A 25,064-nucleotide genomic window follows, 5' to 3' on the forward strand; every position below is an offset into this window, starting at 1 on the left:
TATAGAAAGAGAGAAACAGAAACCAGTATATAAGGTGTATATATACCTATATGTTATTTATAAGGTATATATAGGTCTATCAGGTACTTGTCTTGCAAGTAGCCAGAGTTCAATCCCTGACATCCCATATGGTGTCCCTGGGCACGGGCAGGAGTGATTCCTGAGTGTCAAGGCAGAAAGGAGTAAGAGTAAGCCCTAAGTATCACCTGTTGTGGCCCCAAAATAACACAAATGAAGGGGGAAGCAAGAAGAGGGCGCAACAATAGGTCCAACACAGGCGCACCTGTGTCTGGGTTTCCGTTTCCTTCTAGAAAGTGTTTCTAGTCTGAGATTGTAGATGCTCTGCCCAGCCCCACTGTGAACCCATATTTCTGAGTGTGATTTTTGAGGACATGACTGTGATGGAGGCCAGTTTGTGTGCATCAATTGCTGAAGAAGAGGAGATGCCCTGTGGATTGACTATTTGTTGCTTAGATGAAGGATGTGTCCTTGTGACTGGGGCTCATCAGATGCCCTCAACCAGCAAGCCGGGGTGGGGGAGGAATGACGTGGCAGCTGTAATTGCTGTGCCTGCCTGAAATATTTCTGGGGAACAGCCACCCTCGTCCAAAGGATGCCAGGCACGGTTGTAGCCCTAGGGTTCTGCTGGCCTTCTCTGCTTCTTGGATGAGGCTCCTTTCAGGCCCAGGTGTACTTCAGGGCCCCTGGGGTGATTTTCAGGCCATGATTATCCCAAATACACCTAACATATAGGACCTAGAAGCCTCTTCCCTATCAACTACATCTCCGGAAAGCCTGTTGAAGTCACCACAAATCTGATTACTGAGTTTCTAGATGTAACAATGCATTCTGCCTTTCCAAAAATTACCTTTGTTGGGGCCAAAAATAGAGTACAATGGGTAGGGCACTTGCTTTACATGCAGCCAACCCTGGTTCAATATCTGGCACTCCCTATATTGTTCCCTGAGCACTATAAATAGTGATCTTTGAGCATAGAGATATGAGCCATGAGTAAATTCTGGACTAAGTCAGGAGTGTGGGGGGAGGTCGAACCCCTTGCTGGTGGTCTGCGAGTCCAAAAGTAACTCCCAGAGAGGAAGATTAAACCACATTCTTCCGTCCTCCTCCTGGAGGAGACCCCGGCAACAAATCTGCCTCCCCACAAGCTCTTTTATTTCTCACTCAATCGCCCTCACCTGGAAGATCCAGGTGGGACTACAAGCACAGAATAACATAGAATAATTCTAAGAATACTCTACAAGGAGTACCACCAGAAACCACCATCACCCCAAAAGGATTTTTGATGCTCTAGTCTATGCATAGTCTAATTATACTGTGTTATTTAATTAGCTTTTCTTTTCTTTCTTTTTTAATATTTGGTCAACAGCTTGTAATACTCGGGAGTTTCGCCTGGCTCTATGCTCAGAAATCACTCCTGGTACCACTTGGGAGAGCATATAGAGTACCAGGGAACATGAAGCTAGAGCCATAGCATAGCGGGTTTTGTTTGCGTGTGGTTGACCTGTGTTTAGTCCCCAGCATCCCTTATGGTCCCCCTTGTCTGCCAGGAGTGATCTCTGAGCACAGAGCAAGGAGTAACCCATGAGTGCTGCCAGGCGTGGCCCAAACACCAAAAAAAGAGTACCAGGGATCAAATCCACGTTGGATACATGCAAAGCAAATACCCTACCTATAATGGTGCTGTACTATTTTCTGTCTCCTATTGTGTGTTATTTTGATGGGTCACTTCCATCTATACTGTAGCACTATTATGATAGTAGCATATTATCAATTATGGTGTTCCTTGTATTTGTGCTGCCTCCTGGGGGCTGTGGGAAGTGTGGATGGAGTGGTCAGCCTTAACAGCAGCATGATGTTCAGCAGGCTGGGTGGGGGTCGGCAGCCTCTGCCGCATCCAGTTCCAGAGCTGAGAACAGAGGCACTCAGAGGGTCAGATGTGGTGGCTTGCTGTCATGGGGAACAGTGTGTTTTTTTTGTTTTTTAGGTTTTGGGCCACACCTGGTGGCACTCAGGAGTTACTCCTGGCTCTGTGCTCAGAAATCACTCCTGGCAGGCTTGGGGGATCATATGGGATGCTGGGAATTGAACCCAGGTCTGTTCTGGGTCAGCCTTGTGCAAGGCAAATGTCCTTCCACTGTGCTATCTCTTTGGCCCTATCCTTTTCTTTCTCCACTTCTCACTCTCTTCTCCCCTTTCTTGCCTTTCCTTCCCTTTCCCTCCTCTTTTGTTCTGTGTTTAGTGGCTGTTCCAGGCTCTGTTGTCAAGAGTGATTTCTGGGCTGGAGTGATAGCACAGTGGAAGGTCGTTTGCCTTGCACAAGGCTGACCAAGGACAGACCTGGGTTTGATCCCCGGCATCCCATATGGTCTCCCGAGACTGATAGGAGCAATTTCTGAGTGCAAAGCCAGGAGTAACCGGGTGTGGCCCAAAAACAAAACAAAACAAAACAAACCAGTAATTCCTGGCAGTGCTCAGAGGACACTGTGTGCTGCCGGGATTTGAACCAGGGTCAGCTGCGTTTAAGACTAGCAACTTAGCCCTCTATCCTCATGCTTTGCTTGTTTTGCCTTGTAGAAACTCCAGGACACTGATGAGGAGGCGGCGGTGGTGGAGGAGGTGAACATCAGCAAAGTGCCCATCACAATATCTGAGGAGAAACTCTGAGGGGCATCCGGCGGCAACTCAGGGACCCAGAGAGCAGCCCGTCCCTGTGTTGAAGAGCCTCCTCAATGCCCACACAGAGGTCTTCTGGGGACCAGCTTCTGGAGGGAATTGGCTGAATATTTGTGGCCTGGAGGGCAGTGCTTCTTCCTCCTGGAACCCCCTTAGGTGCTGGCGGGGCCTTGTTGGGGAGAATGGCATCTTTCTCCAAATGCAGATGGCTAGTCCCTTCCCAAGGGATGTGAGTGGTGTGTGGAGGCTTTGGACTTAGTCCTGGCTCCAAGCCCTGGTGCCCTGCCTCTGTCCCTCTGCAGGCCCTCCCTCATGAAGAAAACCAGCCAAATTTTCATGGAAAGAGAGCCTATTCAGGAGATCAACTTTTTCTAGTGTTTTCATACCCTGACCCCATTCCACAGAGTAGCACAGTGGCTGCTCTGGACCAGGGTTATGCTTGGATCACCACTGATGTTCCGTGGGCTAGAAAGGTCCACCTACCCCCAGAATCAACCCATCAGGGCTCTGGGCCTCGATTTTCCTGGCTTTATATAAGGGGGTTCAACTCTCCAAACCCCTTTTCCTAAGAGCTGATGGGAGCAAACCTCAATAAACTGGACAAATACTCTATGGCCGTCTTGAAGGAGAAATGGACTATGGAGAGTGGCCTCCATGCTGGGGATGTCCTTGGAGTGTGGGGAAGGCTGAAACTGGGGCTTCTCTGGGCCCCGAGAAGGTTCTTTGTTACAGCAGTCCCTGCCCAAGCATTGTGCTTCATGAACCAAGGACTCATTACTGGTTCCTGCTGCTGGCAGTCTCTACTGACAGCTCTCTGAGACTCTCCACCCAGCCCAGAAAACAAGATGGCCCTTGGAGCAGGAATATAGGCTGTGTGGCTCAGGTATATTCCACCTCTTGTGGGGCAGCTATCCCTTCTAGCAATCTCCTCACTTACCCTTCCATCAGTGGAACCATACCTCACTTGCTAGTTGGCTCTTCTCTTGGGGTCCTCCTGAAAAGAAGACATCTAGGTCCCTTCTCCAGGTCATTGGCACTCTGACTGACCACGGTCACCATGCTGGACCAGGTGTCTCTCTCAAGCCCCCTGTTCAGTGGTCTGGTTCACATTTCTTTCTTTTTTTTTTTTTTTTTTTTCCGGGCCACACCCGGCGGTGCTCAGGGGTTACTCCTGGCTGTCTGCTCAGAAATAGCTCCTGGCAGGCACGGGGGACCATATGGGACACCGGGATTCGAACCAACCACCTTAGGTCCTGGATCGGCTGCTTGCAAGGCAAACACCGCTGTGCTATCTCTCTGGTCCCCTGGTTCACATTTCTGATGGGATTTCCAGTGGTAGCAATGGAAATGCACCTCACACTGTCACAGAGAAGGGCTTTTATGCTCTTCAGCCACTTAAATTGTATTAACAAAATGTTTACCATACGCCTTGCTTTAAGAAACATGAATTGTATTTTCTACTGGTAGTAGCAGATGTCTTAGGGTAATAAAAGGTTTTCTGCAGTGTTTTGTCTGGTCCTGAGTGAGACCCTGGAGAGGTTCCTGCATCTGTTGAAAGAGGGATACACTTTATACACTCCTTACTCTACATATATCTAGAGGGTCACTTTCTAACCATGAATTCATCAAGTTTGTTCTCCCTGGCTACCATCTGCATTGTGTCTGTTCAGGGCCAGCTTACCCAGGTGGTCTGTTCTGGTTTTTGGGTCTGCCTCAAAGGGGGCCGGAGTGTCAGTGCTGTCATGTCATTTGCTGTCCTGACACTTGGCCTCGCATGACATGGTTTTGCATGGAACTAACTTGTCCACTTGGACTGGGGCTTTCATCGCCGCAGGGGGGTTCCATGTCCATGGGTCCCCCCACACCTTCAGGTTCAGTCAGTCTCACACTTGAATCTGCAGGTGACAGAACCCTCTACTACAGAGGATCATCTCCTAGGGACACCCACGTCCACAATTGTGGTGTGTGTGTGTGTGTGTGTGTGTGTGTGTGTGTGTGTGTGTAAGTGTAAGACCTGTTCTCTCCACTTTGGTGGATACCTCTTTGCAGAAAGCCAAGGTCCTCCTCTGCAATTGTGGTGTGTGTGTGTGTGTGTGTGTGTGTGTGTGTGTGTGTGTGTGTGTGTGTAAGTGTAAGACCTGTTCTCTCCACTTTGGTGGATACCTCTTTGCAGAAAGCCAAGGTCCTCCTCTGCAATTGTGGTGTGTGTGTGTGTGTGTGTGTGTGTGTGTGTGTGTGTAAGTGCAAGACCTGTTCTCTCCACTTTGGTGGATACCTCTTTGCAGAAAGCCAAGGTCCTCCTCTGCAATTGTGGTGTGTGTGTGTGTGTGTGTGTGTAAGTGTAAGACCTGTTCTCTCCACTTTGGTGGATACCTCTTTGCAGAAAGCCAAGGTCCTCCTCTGCTGGGGCTCAGAATATATGGACAAAAACATTTTGGGCTTAGGGCAAGGGGTGTCAGAATATAAGAGGGATGAGAGTGGAAGGATTTTTCCATTTATTATAAAATTTGTTACACAAAGATAGCTGACCTGAAGGTCTAAAAACAGCTTAGGCTTCCAGCCCTCACACCTGCTTGGCTGTTGGAGTAACAAGCCCCCATGTCAGGGGATCCTTTCTTGGAAGAGCTCCAGTCCCCCCAAGCAGTTCAGTGTAGAGTCCAGTGGCAGAGAGGATCCCATGGTGTAGACAGGCTCTGCAAGCAGTCCTTGGGGACAGTGGTTATGGCTGAGAATCATAATTCATGGTTCCCACCGCATATCAAGGGTACAAACCAAGAACTGTGATGGAAGAGGGGTAAGGGAGGCAGAACGGTTGATGTCCTGGGGACTGGGAAGGTTGGGGTTGGAGGGGCTGGGAAGGGAGGAATGAGGAAGCAGCAGAGGACAACAGATAATTTCCTGATCTAAGTGTAAGTAAGGGACAGAGTGTTCACTTTAAATCAGTTCTTTATACTGTACAAATTCTGAATACCTTTTATAGATCTTCACAGCTTGTAAATTTTTTTTTAAAAAAAAAGGAACATAAAAGGCTAGAGGTCACTATGGGGGCTGCTGAGAGGGCAGGGAAAAAGAACTTAAAGAGCAATTGGGGGGAGAGAGTGAAAAACCAGTCTGTGGCCTGGGGCCTAGCTTCAGTTCCTCTTCTTTTGTCTGGATGCTGGTTCTGCCTCCAGGTAGGGGAGCCCCGCGAGCATGCCCAGGATTGAGAAACCTTTAATATAGGGGTGAAATCAGAGGTTGACCTCCCCTGTAACCCCTTCCTTGGTGTCCAGGGCTCATGCAGTACTTACTTGCCACCATCAGGGGTGCCAAGAGGCCGATTGTGGGAGCTGCTGTCCCATAGATGAACAACTCAGAGAGGAAATGCCCTAGTGCCAGGAGGAAGGTCCAGAGTGTGATGTGGTAGAGCCTAATGGGGAGCAGGAAAAAAAGGGGGACTGAGAGGATGCAGCATTAGTGAGTAAGGAGCTTGCCTTGCACATGGCTAACCTGGGTTCAATCTCTGCCTTCCCATATGGTCGTTTGAGCACTGCAAGATGTGATTTCTGAGTGCGGAGTGAGGACTAACCCTGAGCTGGGTATGGCTAAAAAGAAAACTAAAGAAGTGAGACAGAGGGGCCGGGCGGTGGCGCTAAAGGTAAGGTGCCTGCCTTGCCTGAGCTAGCTAGCCTTGGACGGACCGCGGTTCGATCCCCCGGTGTCCCATATGGTCCCCCAAGCCAGGAGCAACTTCTGAGCACATAGCCAGGAGTAACCCCTGAGCGTTACCGGGTGTGGCCCAAAAACCAAAAAAAAAAAAAAAAAAAGAAGTGAGACAGGGGGCCGGAGAGATAGCATGGAGGTAAGGCGTTTGCCTTTCATGTAGAAAGATGGTGGTTCGAATCCTAGCATCCCAGTTGGTCCCCTGGGCCTGCCAGGGCCGATTTCTGAGCACAGAGCCAAGAGTAACCCCTGAGTGCAGGACAGAAGTTCAGTATTTAGAAAAGTGGGCAGAGTGGATTTGAGTAAGAGACTCGAAGTGAACAGGACTGAAAAAATAGAAAACTGGCCTGGAGAAAGACAGGACTGTTTGGCTGTTGAGAGAGAATGGGGGTTAAGGTGCATGACTGGCATGCAGCTGGCCCCGGTTCAATCTCTGTCATCACACAGTCCCTTGAACAACTAACAGGTGTGACCCTAGAGGTCTCGGGGCACTGCCTGCCAGTGTTGTTCCAGTAATCCCCAGGGCCTTAGCAACACCACATTCTCAGGTCCTAGCACCAAACCACCTGCCTGGTTGGACCAGAGTTGCTGGGTGACACCCTTCCTCCCTCCAGCCACCCTCTCATAAGGAAGACTCAGCTGTTTGGTCTCATCTGCTTGTTCCTTGCTAGGGCCAAATAGAGGCTTATCAGCTGCTAAACAGAGGCCTGGGCTCCAGAGGCAAGGAACTCGGCTACACAAGGCAGAAGGGGGAGCTGTCTCATTAGGACACTGTTTTGATTTGTTTTATTTTGTTTTTGCGCCACAACTGGCAGTTCTCAGGGGTTACTCCTGATTCTGAGCTAGGAAATTGCTCCTGGCAGGCTTGGGGGAACATATGGGCTGCCAGGAACTGAACCCAGGTCTGTCCCAGGTCAGCTGCATATAAGAAAAAGGCCCTACCTCTGTGCTATCACTCCAGCCTTCAATTGGGCAGACTCTAGATTCAAGCTGGCTTAGCTCTTGTTCAAGGCACCTGGCAGGTGTCTGATGTTGGACATTCAGATCATGGTGCATGGAATGATGTGCATGGGATGGAGAGGTTTGGACCTCACTGCTCATGCACCCTGAGGACTGTTTGTAGTGTGTGAGCTGAGGAAAATGTCAGAGAGGCTGCCCCTCAGCTTTCACAATGAGGTGAGCAAGTGACATCGTACACTGTTAATGTCTTTCTTTCACGTTATGACCTATATGAGGTGGTGCCTGGGGATTACTCCTGGTTCCCTGCTTGGGGGGTCACTCACAGTGGTCCTCGAGGAACCAGGTAGATTCAACTTGGGCCTCTTGCATGCAAAGTAGGTACTCAGTCTGCTGAGCTACATCTCTGGCTTCTGTTTTCTATTTTTTATTTTGGTCATACCTGTGGTGTTCAGGGCTTGTTTCTGGCTGTGTTTAGGATCACTCCTGGAGAGCAGGGTCATGCATGTGAAACTAAGGGTTCTACCACATATATTTATCACTCTGGCTCTGGCTCTTTTTTAAAACAAAACAAACAAACAAAAATCCACTATGATCATGGAGCAGAGAAATAGCACAGTGATGCGGAGTGTTTGCCTTGCATGCAGCAGACCCAGGAATGATGGTGGTCTGATTTCTGGCATTCCATATGGTCCCCCGAGCCTGCCAGGCGCAATTTCTTTCTTTTTTTAAAAAATTAATTAATTTTATTTTTTGAGTGTCACACCTGGTGACACTCAGGGGTTACTCCTGGCTATGCGCTCAGAAATCGCTCCTGGCTTGGGGGCTCATATGGGACACCCGGGGATCGAACCACTAACTATGTTAGTACATGCAAGGCAAACACGCTACAGCTTATGCCACCTCTCATTCCCGCCCCTACCTAAGATTTCTTTTGAGATGTACTTGGATGATGAGATGGGGTGGGCTGTTTTAAATAATAAATGCTGGCTTTAGAAGCAGTGGAAGGGGCCGGGTAGGTGGCGCTGGAGGTAAGGTGTCTGCCTTGCAAGCGCTAGCCAAGGAAGGACCTCGGTTCGATCCCCCGGCGTCCCATATGGTCCCCCCAAGCCAGGGGCGATTTCTGAGCACATAGCCAGGAGTAACCCCTGAGCGTCAAATGGGTGTGGCCCAAAAACCGAAAAAAAAAAAAAAAAAAAAGAAGCAGTGGAGGGGGAGAGAGGGAGAGGGAAGAGAGAGATACAGACAGACAGATGTGGGATAAGCAGCATAGGGAAAGCTAGGCAAAAATGAGCACATGGTAGAGAAATTCTTGGCGGACAGGGCCATGGTATAAAAGCAAGCTGACTCTGATGAAACTTTAACTGACTGCTTGTGAATTATTTCTCTGCCATCATCAAATCCATTGGCCTGAAGGGTTAGAAACATGGTGCCTGGGGTGGCCTCACCCAACCCGTGGACTTTATATTTTTATTTTTGATTCTACACCCCAGTTCTACCTCTGGTACTGAAAATAAGACTGCTCAGGTCTGACAGAAGAGGAGATGGTGTGGCATGTAATGAACTGGCTGCCAGGAAGCCAGTGACCCAAGGAACTAAAGCCAGAGCCCATTTTCTTGTTTTCATCGCTGGCCCCAGGCTGTCTCCACCAAACCCACAATGCTTCCAAAAATACTAGTCAATTGAGAACAAGTGAACCTCAGTTTCTTATTAAAAACTAACAACAACAACCATTCAAAAAAATAAAAAAGTTGGCAAGACCACAGGGCTAAAAGCTTCGCGTCAAATCCCACTGGAGTCAATCTTCCTCTGTTTTACTTAATTGGATCTCTAATATGGCAATTTGCACAGCGAGGCAGGAAACACACCTCCCAGGATGACCAGGTTCAACCAATGTCCTATCAATGAAAGCACTGTCGTAGTAAGAGGGGCTGAATCTACTGAGTGCTTGGGTAAAACAGAAGTTTATTTCAGGGTGAAGTTGGCATTTTGGTAGCTTCACTTAAGGCTGGATAGTAAGCTAGAGGTAACTACTTCTGGGAAGGGAGCTTGAGTCCCACCCAGTGGCTAGAACTGGCTATAGCAATATGCCCATCAGAGCCTGCAATGGGTCATGCTAGTCTATATGTAAACCCTAGAGCTGCAGAGTCTAGGGTTCTCTCCCACCCTCATCTGCTGACTCTGCATAAAGACCAGTTGACCTGTGGGGTCCATGGATGGTATTTTCTCTGGCAGAGAAGCAAGGGGCACCAATGCAGGTCACTTGAAGCTGCTGTTGCCAGTTTACCATTAAATGCCAGAGGAGTTTCCAGTTTTAGAGCACATTTAGGCCTACTTTATCCCCACGTACATTATTTAGGTACAGAAGAAATGGCACCTTTAGTTGGCCACATTTTAGGCTAGAGATTTCATTTATTAATTTTATTTATTTATTTATTTATTTTACCACACCTGGTGATACTCAGGGGTTACTCCTGGCTATGAGCTCAGAAATCGCTCCTGGCTTGGGGAACCATATCGGATGCTGGGGGATTGAACCATAGTAACTCCTAGGTTAGTGAGTGCAGGGCAACTGCCTTACCGCTTGCACCACTGCTCTGGTCCCTAGGCTAGAGAATTTAAATGAATGCGCCTCCAAGGAGGGAAGGACCCTGCTCCTACCATCTGACTGCTCAGAGGAAGTCACAGTTCCTCCTTCCCATACTTACGTCTTGTTGTGGATGTCAATGGCACAGAGGCAGCGGATCACTGAGGACAGCAGGGTCCAGATCCCAAAGGTCCGAGCCTGGAGGCCGTTCACTGCAAGTAGGGAAAAGAAGAAGATTGAGAAAAAGTTAGGATCCCTTCACATTGCTTTTACATCACTGGGAGGCAGAAGGTGAGTCTGAATCCCCTTAGGCTGGACCTAGTGTAGGCTCTAGGGCTGGAGGATTCCAGTGGGGAAGCAGTGAAGCAATCTCAGTTCTCAGCTCTGGGGTGGGGAGGAGAAGTTGCAAAAGCAAAGGCCCAACAAAACATCCCCCATTTAGGGAATAATTCCCCTGGGTTGTACTTTATACCTCTGCTTGGGAAATGAGTCTGGGTTTTTGACAAAGTCTAGCAAATCTGGATCAGGACCATTTGGGAAATTTTTGTCTCTAGGTCCGGGATTGCTGCAAAGAATGGCTGTTGGTACAAGAGTGGGTGGCAATGGCTGACTTACAAGGCTAGGTGGGAGAGAAATCAACTCTAGGGCACCTGGATGTGTGAGTGATCTGGATGTGACATGTCATCCCACTGAACAACAGGGCTGATTCGGCTGATCTGACTGGCTAAGGCAGATGTCCCGTTGCTATCATCGCTCTATGTGCTCCCTTCCTGAAGTTGTGTGCTTTGTAAGAGGACTGTTTCCCTGAACAAAGAAGGACTTCATCCACCTTCACATTCCTGCAATTGACGGTCTGTGAATAGCTGCACTTGCCTCCTAGAACCTCCAAACAAGGGGCTGGAGCAATAGCACATCAGGTAGGATGGTTGTCTTGCATGACTGATCCAGGTTTGATTCCCAGCATCCCATATGGTTGATCCCCTGTTCACCTCCAGGAATGACTTCTGAGTGCAGAGCCAGGAGTAACCCCTGAGCTCACCTAGTGTCCCCAAAACAAAAACAAAAAAGAACCTCCAAACAAGCTTTCAACTTTGAGAACTTATCTCAATGCCAATATCTGGTCCAAGTTTCTTTTTTTTGGTTTTTGGGCCACACCCAGTGACGCTCAGGGTTACTCCTGGCTCTGCACTCAGAAATTGCTCCTGGCTTGGGGAACAATATGGGATGCTGGGGGATCGAACTAGGTCTGTCCTAGGATAGCTCATGCAAGGCAAATGCCCTACCACTTGTGCCACTTGCTCAGGCCCCTCCAAGTCCATTTTTTTGGGGGGGTCACACCTGGCAGTGCTTAGGGGTTTCTCCTGGCTCTACACTCAGAAATTGTTCCTGGCAGGCTTGGGGAACCATATGGGATGCTGAGATTCAAACCACCATCCTTCTGCATGCAAGACAAATGCTCTACCTCCATGCTATCTCTCTGGCCCTCCAAGTCCATTCTTTTTTTTTTTTTTGGTTTTTGGGTCACACCCGGCGGTGCTCAGGGGTTACTCCTGGCTGTCTGCTCAGAAATAGCTCCTGGTAGGCATGGGGGACCATATGGGACACCGGGATTCGAACCAACCACCTTAGGTTCTGGATTGACTGCTTGCAAGGCAAGCACCGCTGTGCTATCTCTCTGGGCCCCTCCAAGTCCATTCTTAATGCAGATCTTTCTGTTGTCATACACAGAAAAGTAAAATCATTTTATTTTTTTCTTTCACCTTTTCTGAGTTAATTAGCACAAGTACCTTTAATTATGTCAACTCTGACACCATGTGATTTATGGTAAACTTTGGTTAATAAAAGACACAGGGAAAGCAGCAGAAGCTAGAAGCTTGGCTGGCTCAATAAGATCCACGAAGTTGCTCAACAACTCTTGGCTGAAAATGTCTTTTCTCTTGTGACTCTGTCTTATTTCATGTATGAAACTACAAACTACAAACAATCTCTATTGTTTGAACGAAGCCCAGACCAGGCAGGCTACCTTGATTGAGCATAGCATTATCTTTTCAGTCCTTGTTGAGATTCCTCTGTTAGTGCTGACATCTTTCAAACACTACCAACCTCTTCCTGAAAAGTGGTCATGACTGTGCTTCTGACCCTAGGCATTCATTAAAATCATCTTGAGTTAAATCCTATAGTAGGTCAGGTGCTTACCAGGTAAGGGAGGGACTAGGGTTTGTTCTCTGGCATTGTATATTGTCCCCTGAATGCTGCCAGGAGTGATCCCAGGCTGAGCACAGAGCCAGGAAAAAGCTCTGAGCACAGTCAAATGTTACTCCACCCCATCTAACTGACATTTTAGAAAATTTCTAAGACCTGGATCCCAGCCAATTAAATCTAGTTCTCTGAAAGTGAGGTGGCCATAGGGATATCTTAACTAAATAGCCCCTCCTGAGTAATTTTAATGTACAGCACCAATCCAAGGCATCTATTCAGTGGTTTGGAATGACAACAGTGAAAGCAAAGATGCTTCCTTTGTTGGTCTATCAAACAAGAGAGATGTTAAAGGTCAAGACTGGCAACTGTGAGGCTGGTCAACATAATCTGGGTTGTAAGGCTTATATTTTTAGCCTTTGGAAAACCCAAGTGACAGTCCTGAAGAACTACATAGTAAAGCAAGAAAAAGAATCCCTTAAGCTAACCAGCTATGTAGCAGTTTGTCAAGAGCTCAAAAACATTGCTTTTTTGGTTTTAATTTGGGGGAAGGGGAGGGGATGGGGCTATACCTGGCAGTGCTTAGGGATCACTCCTGACAATACTTGGGGGAATTATATATGGTGCTGGGAATCAAACCAGGGTTTCTGGCATGGAAGACAAATGCCTGGCCCATGGTGCTATCTCTCTGTTTTTGTAAACGAATTTCATCTTCTTATGATAAGACAGGGAGTTTCTTTAGTTAGACATGAAAAAGGACTATATGCTAATCTAAACTATATTTGTCACGAGGGAACATTCTTTGGAAGACTCTGGGGCACTGTTGTATTATGCAGGGTCTATGAACAGTCTTCAGATGGGGTTCATTCTGTGGCTGAGTTGGGGACAGATAACAGTCATGTAGTGTTCCATTAGCTCTATTCTTTTCAGCAAGACTCAGTCTTGGGCTCCCTGTCTCAAATTCCAAATAACCCAATAACCTCAAAAATCTATGCAGCTTCACATTCTCTGCTGAGGGTGGCAACTGAGGGTGAAAAGGTAGAGCTGTTGCACCGACTTTCCTGTTCTTTCTTGTTGGGTTTGAGCTTTGTTCTAAAAGAACCTTAAGTGGGAAACTTGCCATGCAAGTGAGAGAGCAGAGTCTGATCTCTGGCACAGCATATGGGACTGGGCGGAGGCTTGAGGGATTAAATTAGGGAAGGGAACGCTAGGACAGTGGGGAAAGTAAGAAAGTGCCTGTCACATAGGCAGGCTGTGAAGGTGGGGGGTGGGGGGAGGGCGGGGAAGCAGGAGGGAACCTGGGGACATTGGTGGAGGGTAGTGGAGACTAGCAAAAAAGGATTGGTGTTGGAACAATGTATACCCAAAACTCAATCATAAATATTTTTGTAACTTTATAATTCAGGTTGTCTTATTAAAGCAAGCAAACAAAGCAGAATCTACTGGTTTGGGATGTGTCTCTGAGTGAAACCCATGCCTCTGGCTCTGGGAGCCTTGGGTTTGGTTCTTAGCCTCAAGATTGGGGGTGGGGGTGGGGGACAGAGAGGCTTAGCCTACTTAGTTCCATCTTATATCCAGGTAGTTCAGAGAACTGAGCTAGGGCAGCACCTGAATCTAGGTTAGCTATAAATGTCATTCTGTCACCAACTCTTAGGAATTTGGAGATGTCCCTTGGGATAAAGTGATGGATATGACAGACCTTGGATTAGCAGATCTCTCTCTGCACACTTCTTGAGCCAGGACGTGGTCTCCAAGGAATGCTGAAATCATAGGAAAGGCTTCTTTCTGGCCTCCCAATGGGCTGATGAGCCCCCAAATACTCATTCTCCCTAGCCCTAGGAGTGAATGCCTTTTCCAAAGACTAAATGCCCAGATGAAAATGAAGTGAATGAGAGGAGATCAAAAGTGCCTGGAGAAAATGGGCCAAGTGTTATACAAAAAAAATCTGTTATCTTCAGTGGCTTGTTCAAGGCTCTATCACTAGTTGCTCTGTCATCCTTCAAGTTCTGAGTTTTAAAAACCTGCTGTCCTTAGTAGGGAGTAAATGCTTCAACTGGTGGCCAGAGGGAACTGTGCACCTATAACTATTTGCTATTAACTATAACCAATTTTTTAGAGTCATTTTAACCTTTCTATCATGCCAGGGATCAAACTTAGGGCCTCACACATCCAAGGCAAGTGGCCAACCGCTGAGATAACTCCCAGGCCCTGTGCTAGTTTCTGAATTACTGCAATGTACAGGCAGGCCAGACCATTCCCACAGAACATGTGGCTCTGACTTCTCACCGAGGTCTGGCTTGCCAGTGTAGAGCTTCTCATAGAGGAAGGTGTGGTCCCGGAAGCTCTGCAGCGTGTTCCCTGCAGCGATGATGGACACTATTACCAGCCAGCTCCGCAGCACATTCAGGAACCGGCTCATGACGTCCCGCACGTCTGAAATGGGCAAATGGTTGGTTAGTGGACTCAAGAAGACAATTTCCCATCTCATCTCTGCAGCTAACCTGTGTCCCACTTAAGAAGGCTGTACTAAACTTAGTGATTAATTATGTCATAAATTCCTGTTCAAGTCCTCTAGATTCATCTACCCACAGTTAGCTGACAAACTACTCTTACATCACCAGGACTTACACACGATCTTGAATATCTGCCTGAAACCAAAACATGCTGCTCTTTATCCTGAATTGTATAGTAGGTGGATACCAATGCTGCTAATGAATAGTGGGAGAGAAGAAAAAGAAGGGAAGAGAGGAAAGGATTTAAATCTGACTGTAAAGCAACCAAATGGATTTTCTGTGCAATTATAAAAACTAGTCCTAAACTTTAGTTATATTAGTAGGGAATCCACAGTGCACTTGTTAATAAGAAGTGCCATATTGGGGCTGGAGCGATAGCACAGCTATAGGGCATTTGCCTTGCATATGGCCAATCCTGATGAACCTTGGTTCGAGTCTTGCCTTGCTGGAGCCTGCCAGGGGCAATTTCTGAGCCTAGAGCCAGGAATAATCCATGAGCACTGCTGGGTGTAAACAAAAAACAAAAAAAAAGAGAGATATCACCCCACCACCATCTTTCTGTGTAAACTTACCTGATGGTAAGACCAGCCCATTTCTGGGAGGGGTCCTTGGTAGGTAACAAAAAGGATTACTTCAGGGGCAGGAAGGAGATTCAGAAAGGATTTAGGAAGAAGGAACAGAAGAGGTTGGCAACATGAAGGGTTGAGATGTCAGGGCCGCTGAAATAGGCTGCTTAAAAGGTTATGATAGAAGCCACACCTGTTGGCTAGGACCTTGAATAAAGTTGATGTCTCCTGAAACCTGATTGTCTGTGGATCATTTCCTCACGGCTATCCTGAGCCCTCAGACCTGCTGGCTGGAGTTGCAGGAGCGTGGCCAGGGCCGGCAGAGAAAGGCCTCTCTATCCAAGTCATCACCATCCACCTCCATCCAGGTTTCAATAATTAATGTTTTTCTACAAAAAAGAAGCTCCATATTTTGTCAAAGTCAACCACTACAAAAATGTTACTCTCTACAATGCTGAGCGAAATAAGTTAGAGGGAGAGAGTTAGACACAGAATAGTCTCACTCATCTGTGGGACTTAAAAATAAAAGATGGTCTGGAGTAGTGGCGTAAGCAATAGGGCATTTGTCTTGCACGAGCTAACCGAGGATGAACTGAAGTTCAATTCCCTGGTGTCCCATAAGGTCCCCCAAGCCAGGAGCGATTTCTGAGCACATAGCCAGGAGTAACCCCTGAGCGTTACCGGGTGTGGCCCAAAAAGCAAAAGAAAAGATATTATTACAATAACACTCAGAGACAATAGAGATGAGGACAGGAAGGAGTGAAAGGACCAGACATGATATGAAGCTTACCACAAAGAGTGGTGAGTGCAGTTAGAGAAATAATTACACTAACAGCTATCATGACAATGGCAGTGAGTGATAGAAATAGAATGCCTGTCTCAAAGACAAGTAGAGGGTGGGGGAGGATGAAGATGGGGGGGCATTGGTGGTGGGAATGTTGCATTGTGAAGGGGAGTATTCTCTTTTATAACCAAAACCAACTACAAACATATTTGTAATTCTGGTGCTAAAATAAAGATATTAAACAAACAAACAAACAAACAAAGTTACCCTAAGTCAGGATTCTTTTCTCTTGGTTGGAATCAATCCTCTTATTTCTGAGACTTCTAGCCTTATTTATTTATTTATTTTTTTTGGTTTTTGGGTCACACCCAGCGTTGCTCAGGGGTTACTCCTGGCTGTCTGCTCAGAAATAGCTCCTGGCAGGCACGGGGGACCATATGGGACACCGGGATTCGAACCAACCACCTTAGGTCCTGGATCGGCTGCTTGCAAGGCAAATGCCACTGTGCTATCTCTCCGGGCCCGAGCCTTATTTTTCATGTCATGCCAGTAAGAAGTTAAAGATGATCCTAAATCTGGGTCTTGAGTGGTGGTGCAGCTATAGGGTGTTTGCTATGCACAAGGCTGACCTTGCTTTGCACAGACTGCGGTTCCATCCCCTGGCGTCCCATATGGTCCCCCAAGCCAGGAGCCATTTCTGAGCACATAGCCAGGAGTAACCCCTGAGCATCACCAGGTGTGGACGCCCCTCAAAAAAAAATGATGATCCTAAATCTAACACATATCTGCCTATTAGTTGCAGCTTCTTCCTCTACTAGGGCAGAGAAGTTTAATGCATTTGAATTGAATGGAACTAAATTTACATTCTTAGGTTTTTCTCTTCTTTGACTCTAAGATACACCAAGTTGCATAAACTGAAACAATGTAGATGTCAAAAAATAAACTAAGGTGAGGGCTGAAGAGACAGTGTAGTGGGTAAAGAAATTTCCTTTCATGTGGTAAACCTGGGCTCAATTCCTTGTACTGCATAGGATCCCTCAAAACCTATCAGGAGTGATCCCTGAGTGCAGAGCCAGAAGTAAACCCTGAGAACTGTTGGACTCAGGCCCTTAACCCCCTCCCCTAAAACAAACAAACCTATAGTGACCTGAGAACCAGAGAATAAATAACATGAGAGAGAAAACAGTAATCCTGGGGTAAGAGAAATAATAACCAACAGTCTTTGGGCACTTGCTATTTCCTTGTTGTTTTATCCATTTTTACAGGGAAAGTTAAAAGAGAAAGATTAAGTGATTACACTGATATGATACACTAATACATGACAGAGCTGAGGTGCAAATTATAGTTGATTAGAGTTTATTCAATGCTGCCTAATTGAGATAATTTTTGGGATGAGATTTTATTTGTTGTTGTTGTTGTTTGTTTGTTTTTAAGTCACACCCGGCAGGCAGTGGGATTATTCTTGGCTCTACACTCAGAAATTGCTCCTGGCAGGCTTGGGGGACCATATGGGATGCCGGGATTCGAACCACCGACCTTCTGCATGCAAGGCTAATGCCTTACCTCCATGCTATCTCTCTGGCCCCTGGGATGAGATTTAGACCCCCCTGACTATACTGTAGATGAGTTAGTATTGGTTTTTGTTTTTATTTATTTATTTATTTGTTTATTTATTTATTGGCCAAACCCTGCTGTGTTCAGGGGTTACTCCTGGCTCTGCACTCAGAAATCGCTCCTGGCTCTGCACTGAGAAATCACTCCTGGCTCTGGGGACCATATGGGACGCCGGGAATCAAACTCAGGTTCCTCCTGGGTCAGCCGCATGCAAGGCAAATGCCCAACCACTGTGCTATTGCTTTGGCCCCTATATTTCCACTTTTAGAAAGAAAAGCATACCCAATCCAAATATGTCTTAAAGTTGTATAGAAATATATAATTATGGAGCCAGAGAGATAGTCTGGAGGTAAGACGTCTGCCTGGAAGGCAGAAGGACGGTGGTTCGAATCCTGGAATCCCATATGTTCCCCTGTGCCTGCCAGGGGCGATTTCTGAGCATACACCCAGGAGTAACCCCTGAGCGCTGCCGGGTGTGACCCAAAAACCAATAACTAACTAAATAAATAAATAAATAATTAGTTTATAAATCTTGCCATACCAGATAATGCTCAGTGGTTACTCCTGGCTCTGTGCTCAGGAATCACTCTTGGTGGTGTTCAGTGGGACCATTTGGGATGCTGGGGATCAAACCAAACCAGGGTCAGCAGCATGCTAGGCAAACATCCTACCCACTGTACCATTGCTCTGGCCCATTTATACTTATTTCTTGTTTTTAAAAAGAAGGTTTTCAGATCACCTCTTGCAAATTCGTAATTTCATTCAACTTGATTTAATATACTGATATGGGCAGAGCTTTGTGTTAATTTGGGTTAAGCTACACTCAAGTATGTGTGCATATGTATGTAGCACATACACGGGTGGTATGTGTTAGTGTCAATATTATAAAAACCATCTAAGTTAAAAAAAAAAAACTCAGCCATGGAATTACTTCTCCCCACCTCTATTGCAATCTACATTTATAAGCTCAGGTTTTATCTGTTGTCAGTTTTCTTGGCTCTGAAGTGGTGGGAGCTGTTGCTTTCCATGGTCATTTGGGTGGTAGACGCTTCCCATGGGTCCTGCACTACCTGCTGGAAGTTACTAAAGTCAGCATTAGTCACAGCTGGTTTGACAGGCAAAACTGCAAATAAAAAAAGGCCCTAGAGGAGGAAAGGCGGATTGATGACTCCACAGGAAAATGTGGATCACACCTTATACTGTGTTGAAATTCAGAGAGAGTAAAGCACTATGAGACTTCATATGCAATGACAGCGTGGGTGATGGTCCCCCTTTCCTCTTATTTTTAAAAATAAGTCTCCTCAAGAGGAGACTCAGGCTCTCTTCACAGGGTCAGGGGATAGGGTGGTGGTGGGTGGTGGTGGGAACCAACAACAATAAAAACCCAAATAGGATAGCCTCCTTTTAGGCACACAGCATTTCTTAGAAACCATAGCACACTGAGCAGAATCAGAATGCCCTTCTGAACTACTTTTGCAATTATGCAACTCTTATTTCTCTAAAGCATATCCAACGTATTTATTATTTGGTTTTTGGGACCACATTGACGTTTGCTCAGGGTTTCAGGCTCTATACTCAGAAATCACTTCTGGCAGGCTCAGGGGGGAACCACATCGGATGGCAGGGATAGAACCTGGGTGGGCCACTTGCAAGGCAAGAGTACTGTCTCTCCTGTTCCCCCAACATCTTTTTTAAAGTCCTGCAAAGGGATGTCGTAATAGTTGAATATGGAGACCAAAGTGCCTATTTCGATTCTGCCATTTGGTAATTGCATGTCCCTGGACAAACTAACTTACACATCATAGTACTGATTTTCATCACCTGTCAAAAGAAGCCATAAGATGCTATCTCAGGAGTGATAGTAAGAATTAATTAATTTATTAATTTTATTAATAATAAAAAATAAATTAAAAAATTAGGTGAGAAAGAGATGGCTGTTTGCACCGTCCAAGATCCATTAGCTCATTCATTTTTTGGGCCCCCCCAAAATGAACAAGCCTTTAATCTTCTGGTCTGCACCTTTGAGTCTCTTATCTAAAATCTCTTTCCAGGCAATCTTTTCCTTCCATTCATCTCCTTAGAGACTCATGTCCTGAGATTAGAGTCTCTCATTCAGATGCCACAGAGACCCCCCGTCTCCCCCCCTAAATCTTTCTCCCCATCCTTTTCCTTACCTGGCGGTGGGACTCAAAATACAAGCTGCAGCCCAGGAGCTTTCCCCTTCCACCTGGAGTGGGACCATTTGTTCCCGCCCCCTAAACCCACCCCAGCTCCAGGATTGGCTCGTTCTCATCAATCCTCTCTCTGATTGGCCCTTTCAAGTTTATTCTCCAGCCTGGCGATAGGGCGTGACCCCGTATCCAGCCAATCATCGCCGGCCTCTGCCCTGCAGTGGCCCCTCCCTTAGAGAGTGGCGGAAGTAAGTACACTCTGTGTCCGGGCCCCGCCATTTTTTTTAAGAAGGGAAAAAGCAGCCTCTTAAAACTCCGGCGGCGCCCAGAGCGGGATTTCTGCGCCTGCGCAGAGTGAGGGGGCGGTGACGACATTTCTCTGCGCCTCCAAAAACGAGCGAGCGCCGTCCGCGCCGGGTGGCGTGCGCCTGCGCAGTAGCTCCCTGCGGGCGGTTGCTTGTTGGTTGTTGTAGTAACGGGGGGAAGCTGCCCGTCGGCGGCTGCCGTGTGAGCCCGGCTGGGGAAAGGAGGAGGGAGGTAGGCGCCCAACCCGAGCCATGGGAAGATGAGACAGGTAAAAGGCCGGGGCCTGCTCCAGGGGGAGGTGAGCTCCTTGGATCTGGGCAAGTTCGGGCCTCCTGACTCACTTCCTTCCATCAGGGAGCCCGGGAACTGCTGCTTGTCTTGCAGATTGCAGCAAGTGGAGACCTGGTATTGGGGTGCAATCTGCAAACCTGTCTGGGAGTTGGGGGTGAGCCGGAGATCGAGCTTATTAATTAACCAACCATTAATAATCAATACCACACTATCTTTATTTTATAGCAATAATTTTATTAATATTTATAAATATTAATTATTAATCAATAACCCATTGTTTGGTAATTAATGAATTATTAGGTCAGGGTTTGGTTTCCTTAGACTCTCCTTGGGTGAGTGTCCCTCTGAATTTTCTTCTCTGTCTCTTTTTTCCCTTCCTCCTTTGTGGGGGCAGCCCCCTCTCCCCCAGTCTGGCTTTGCATTCATCACCCCTTCTTGGGTTGGAGTGTGTGTTGTTTTTGTTTGGATCTAAAGGGGTTAACTCACTTTTTGGGGGTTGGTGTGCTAGGGGACAGTGGACTAATTCCCACTGGGATGGGAGTCTTTGGAAGAGTAAATACCCTGGGAGATGGTTAACTAGAAGCGCTTAACGGGGATCTGGCATTTCGGGGTTTGCCATCTTCTGATTTGTATGAATGTATATAGGGTGGGGAAAAAAGAATCGGAAAGAATGACCTTAGGTGGTTATCTCTGAATAGTGGGCTTAATTTCTGAGTAAAAACATTTTCGTTTTCACATCAACATATTATAAGAAGGAGCTTTTCACCGTGGAATAATAACTTGGTTAGAACATGATTGTGATTTTAAGTCTTGCTCGAGATGCAGATTAAAGCTTGTGATTTTTTTTTTTTTTAGTAAGGGAAAATATATTTTGGTGTTTTATGAGGACAGTGCTTTTTAGCTGTGACCTGATTGAGGTTTGCCTGTGTGTGTGTGTGTGTGTGTGTGTGTGTGTGTGTTGTGTTTCCCCTTCTGATTCAGTTGTTGAATTTTTTTCATCGAGAAATGAAATGGGTGTACTTATCTTAAAAGTAAGCAATCCATGTTTTAGTTATTCAACTCCCTGCTTTACAGTTAACAAATGTATCCTTTTGATGCTTACTAGTTTTCTTTTTTTTTTTTTTTTTTGGTTTTTGGGCCACACCCGGTAACGCTCAGGGGTTACTCCTGGCTATGCGCTCAGAAGTCGCTCCTGGCTTGGGGGACCATATGGGACACCGGGGGATCGAACCGCGGTCCGTCCAAGGCTAGCGCAGGCAAGGCAGGCACCTTACCTCTTGCGCCACCGCCCGGCCCCCTAGTTTTCTTATATAAAGGAAAAAAACGAGAAATTCAAACTTAGCAACAGTCTTCAAATGCATAGAGAACTCGCAGCTTTTGAAAAGAAATAAAATGGTCGTTGTGGCATGTATGAAGCTCTGTGATGAGAGAAAAATTTCCTAGATGTTGGGCATCGGTTAGCTCAAGACTCATCTGTACTGCATTGAAGATCATAAGCAAGAATTAAAGAGTAGAGAGATAACTGCATTCTACTGAGACCATTTGGCTTTCCTGCAGGAATCTGTGCCACCTGAATTATTTGATCCTGTGAATCTGCAAGAAAAGGTCTCGGAGGCCCCCAGTCTTCTGACTGCATGAGAAACACTAAAGGAAATGCCAGTTGTGATGGCCCGGGACCTGGAAGAAACAGCATCGTCCTCAGAGGATGAGGAGGTGGTAAGCCAAGAGTAAGTAAGAGCAAGCTTGCCTTCCACTCTCTTGTTCTCAGGATGGAAAATAGATTCTTTTGCTTTACCTGTTGTAAAGCATCCCTTTGGTTTGACTCTGGACTTAGTCTCCACCCATAATCTCCACAATTAATTCAAGAATGCATTATTCAGTTCATACCCAGTATCTGAGCTAAGTTAGCCTTGGTTCCTGGGCTCCTGCCTGAACACGAATTCTTGACACCGCGCCTAGTAAATACTTAATTGGAGCTCTAAGATGGGAAGTTGAGGTTCAAACCTAGTTTTCCTACTTTGGAGATATTTTGCTATTTTGCCTTGTTTAATATGATTATTTGACAAGAGAACAAAGAGAGGGTTTCATTTTGACAAGATTAAAGTTTAATTTTGGGGGCCGGAGAGATAGCACAGTGGTAGGGCATTTGCCTTGCAAGCGGCTGACACAGGATCCAGGGTGGTTCGAATCCTGGCATCCCATATGGTTCCCCATGCCTACCAGAGCAATTTCTGAGCAGAGAGCCAGGAGTAACCCTTGAGTGCTGCTGGGTGTGGCCCAACCCCACCCCCAAAAAAGTTTGCTCTTGGGGAACTATGAGTCCTCTTGAATAAGTATATGCTCTGTAATCTGAAGGATGAGAGTATGTCCCACAAATTTGTAGGGATATGACTGATTTAGTAGAGTAATGGATGTGAAATTACTTTGTAAATTTTTTTTTTAATAATCAGTGCTAGAAGTTTTCTTTTTCTTTTCTTTTCTTTTCTTTTTTTTTGGTTTTTAGGCCACACCCGGCATTGCTCAGGGGTTACTCCTGGCTGTCTGCTCAGAAATAGCTCCTGGCAGGCATTGGGGACTATATGGGACACCGGGATTCGAACCAACCACCTTTGGTCCTGGATCGGCTGCTTGCAAGGCAAACGCCGCTGTGCTATCTCTCCAGGCCCTAGAAGTTTTCTTGAGGGTGTAAAACCAAACACCTTACAAATCTATATTTCAAATAGTGGTAAAAGCTTTGTTTTGTTTGCAGTTCACAATAGGTCTTTACTTTGTAAATTTTAAGATACCATCTAAATTCACAAAAATGTGGCATATAAATATAAGGCATTCTTTCTGGCTTTAATCTTTATTTTATTTTGGGGTGTGTATTTGGGCTACATCTGGCATTGTGCAGGAGTTACTCCTAGCTCTGCACTCTGGGATCATTCCTGGCATTTCTGGGGGGACCATATTAGATGCCTCGGATTGAACCAGGTTTAGCGTTATGCAAGACAAGCCCCCTACCTTTTATACTATTGTTCTGAACCCTGATCTTAATTTTAAAAGTGGGCTTCTTAATATGAAGCGGATGGTTGTTATTTAAAGTAATTTGAGGGAAAATGAAGCATTAATAAAGCTTAAAGGAAAAGCTACTCATCACTTAGGTCATAGAAAATATTAAGACTTGGTAATGTATCTGGGTCATTTTTGTAGGAAAAATTAAGTGGGTAATTCCCTATGGTTACTTTGTCTTCTGATATCTGGCTTTCTGTGTGCTGGCTGCCTCTTAGCACTTTATCACTCGTACTTTTGAAAGCAGCAGTCTTTCTATTTTTACAGTACAGTGTAGTCATTCATTCATTATTAGTGGGCTTATATGTTGGACCTTACCATTACTGGATTGGACTGTGTGAAATTGTCATTTTGGAGGGTCAAAAACAGTCATTTCAGGTTGTTAGAGTTAATACAATTAGATACCCAGTAAAGAGTTACTGATTGTCTCATTGGTTCAATAAACAATGCAGGATTTTATGCTTTACATCTCCTTAGATCAAGGGTTTCTGTACTTTTTTATGCTTTGAATCCCTTATCAGAATAACAGTCTTAGGGGTTTAAAATACATGTGAATACTAATACAAAGAATTCTAACTACACTGAACTACTTATCCGGAGAAAAATGCCCAACTTTGTCATATTACTGTTGTGTGGTAAAATGTACTTTTAAAATTAGTATATTAAATAGCAAGATCATCTAAAACTTGGGAATATTCACTTTTTAACAACAGCAGCATGGAAACTATCTTCATATAGTTTATAAAAGATTATTAACATAGGGTAGTCTTTGATAATAACTTAGAAATAGGGACTGATGGGCCAGAGCGACAGTATAATGGGTAAGGCACTTGCCTTGCACTGCTGACCTGGGTTCGGTCCCCAGCATCCTATGTGGTTCCCAAGCCTGCCCGGGGAGAGTTTCGTGAGTGCGGAGCCAGGAGTAATCCTTGAGCACCACTGGGTGTAGCCCAACACCCTACCCCAGACCCCACCCCAAAAAGAAGTAGGGAATTCTGAGAAACAGATGTGTAGACCAAAGACAATGGTGCCAGCCTTTGTTATCTGCATGATTGACTGGTAGAGAGCTGCCAGATCATCATGTAGATAGGAAAGCTACGAACAGAGATGATCTAATGGCAATGCATCTTAAAAGTGATGTCAGTGACTGCTTTAATGTGAATAAAAATATTGTGATATGGTACAAAGACTTGACTTCAATAAAGTCAAGGCACAGACAATTGTGCTTTGTTGTCAAACTTCATAATTGAGAAATGCAGCATTTCTAGTTGAAGTTAGTGGATATTAAAGGTGCGGCCTACTCCCTTCTGCCCAAATTCATGAACCTTTTGCTTTATTTTCTCTCAGATTTTGACCATTGATTATTAACTGTTCATCTTATTTTATCAACTCATGTCTTGTCAGTCAGGTACTTGCTTTTGTTCGTTTAGGGATCTTTTTTTTTTTTTTTTTTGGTTTTTGGGCCACACACCAGCGGTGCTCCTGGCTGTCTGCTCAGAAATAGCTCCTGGCAGGCATGGGGGACCATATGGGAGACCGGGATTCGAACCAACCACCTTAGGTCCTGAATGGGCTGCTTGCAAGGCAAACACTGCTGTGCTATTTCTCTGGGTCCTCGTTTAGGGATCTTAA

General features: G+C 46.0%; 3 protein-coding genes across 3 annotated transcripts in view; 2 read left to right on the forward strand and 1 right to left on the reverse strand.

Annotated features, from left to right (window-relative positions):
* The window catches only part of FLVCR2 (FLVCR heme transporter 2), a 70,502-nt gene extending 66,736 nt beyond the window's left edge, over positions 1-3,766 (forward strand). Inside the window, exon 10 of the mRNA XM_049770542.1 lies at positions 2,596-3,766. Coding sequence (XP_049626499.1) covers positions 2,596-2,685 — 90 coding nt within the window. The 3' untranslated portion in view covers positions 2,686-3,766. The remainder of the gene's footprint in view (positions 1-2,595) is intronic.
* A 1,772-nt stretch (positions 3,767-5,538) lies between these two features.
* Positions 5,539-19,839, reverse strand: ERG28 (ergosterol biosynthesis 28 homolog). Its single transcript, XM_049770517.1, has 5 exons — positions 19,788-19,839; positions 14,423-14,569; positions 10,062-10,152; positions 5,985-6,103; positions 5,539-5,905 (listed from the first exon to the last, which is right to left on the reverse strand). The coding sequence occupies exons 2-5, from the start codon at positions 14,553-14,555 to the stop codon at positions 5,826-5,828; spliced, it is 423 nt and encodes a 140-aa protein (XP_049626474.1). The 5' UTR covers positions 14,556-14,569; positions 19,788-19,839; the 3' UTR covers positions 5,539-5,825.
* A 440-nt stretch (positions 19,840-20,279) lies between these two features.
* Positions 20,280-25,064, forward strand: part of TTLL5 (tubulin tyrosine ligase like 5) — a 310,256-nt gene continuing 305,471 nt past the window's right edge. The window contains exons 1-2 of the mRNA XM_049770318.1: positions 20,280-20,358; positions 21,939-22,108. Of these exons, the coding sequence (XP_049626275.1) occupies positions 22,035-22,108 (74 nt within the window). The 5' untranslated portion in view covers positions 20,280-20,358; positions 21,939-22,034. The remainder of the gene's footprint in view (positions 20,359-21,938; positions 22,109-25,064) is intronic.

This window comes from Suncus etruscus, chromosome 3 (assembly GCF_024139225.1).
Source record: "Suncus etruscus isolate mSunEtr1 chromosome 3, mSunEtr1.pri.cur, whole genome shotgun sequence".
NCBI classification, from domain to species: domain Eukaryota; kingdom Metazoa; phylum Chordata; class Mammalia; order Eulipotyphla; family Soricidae; genus Suncus; species Suncus etruscus.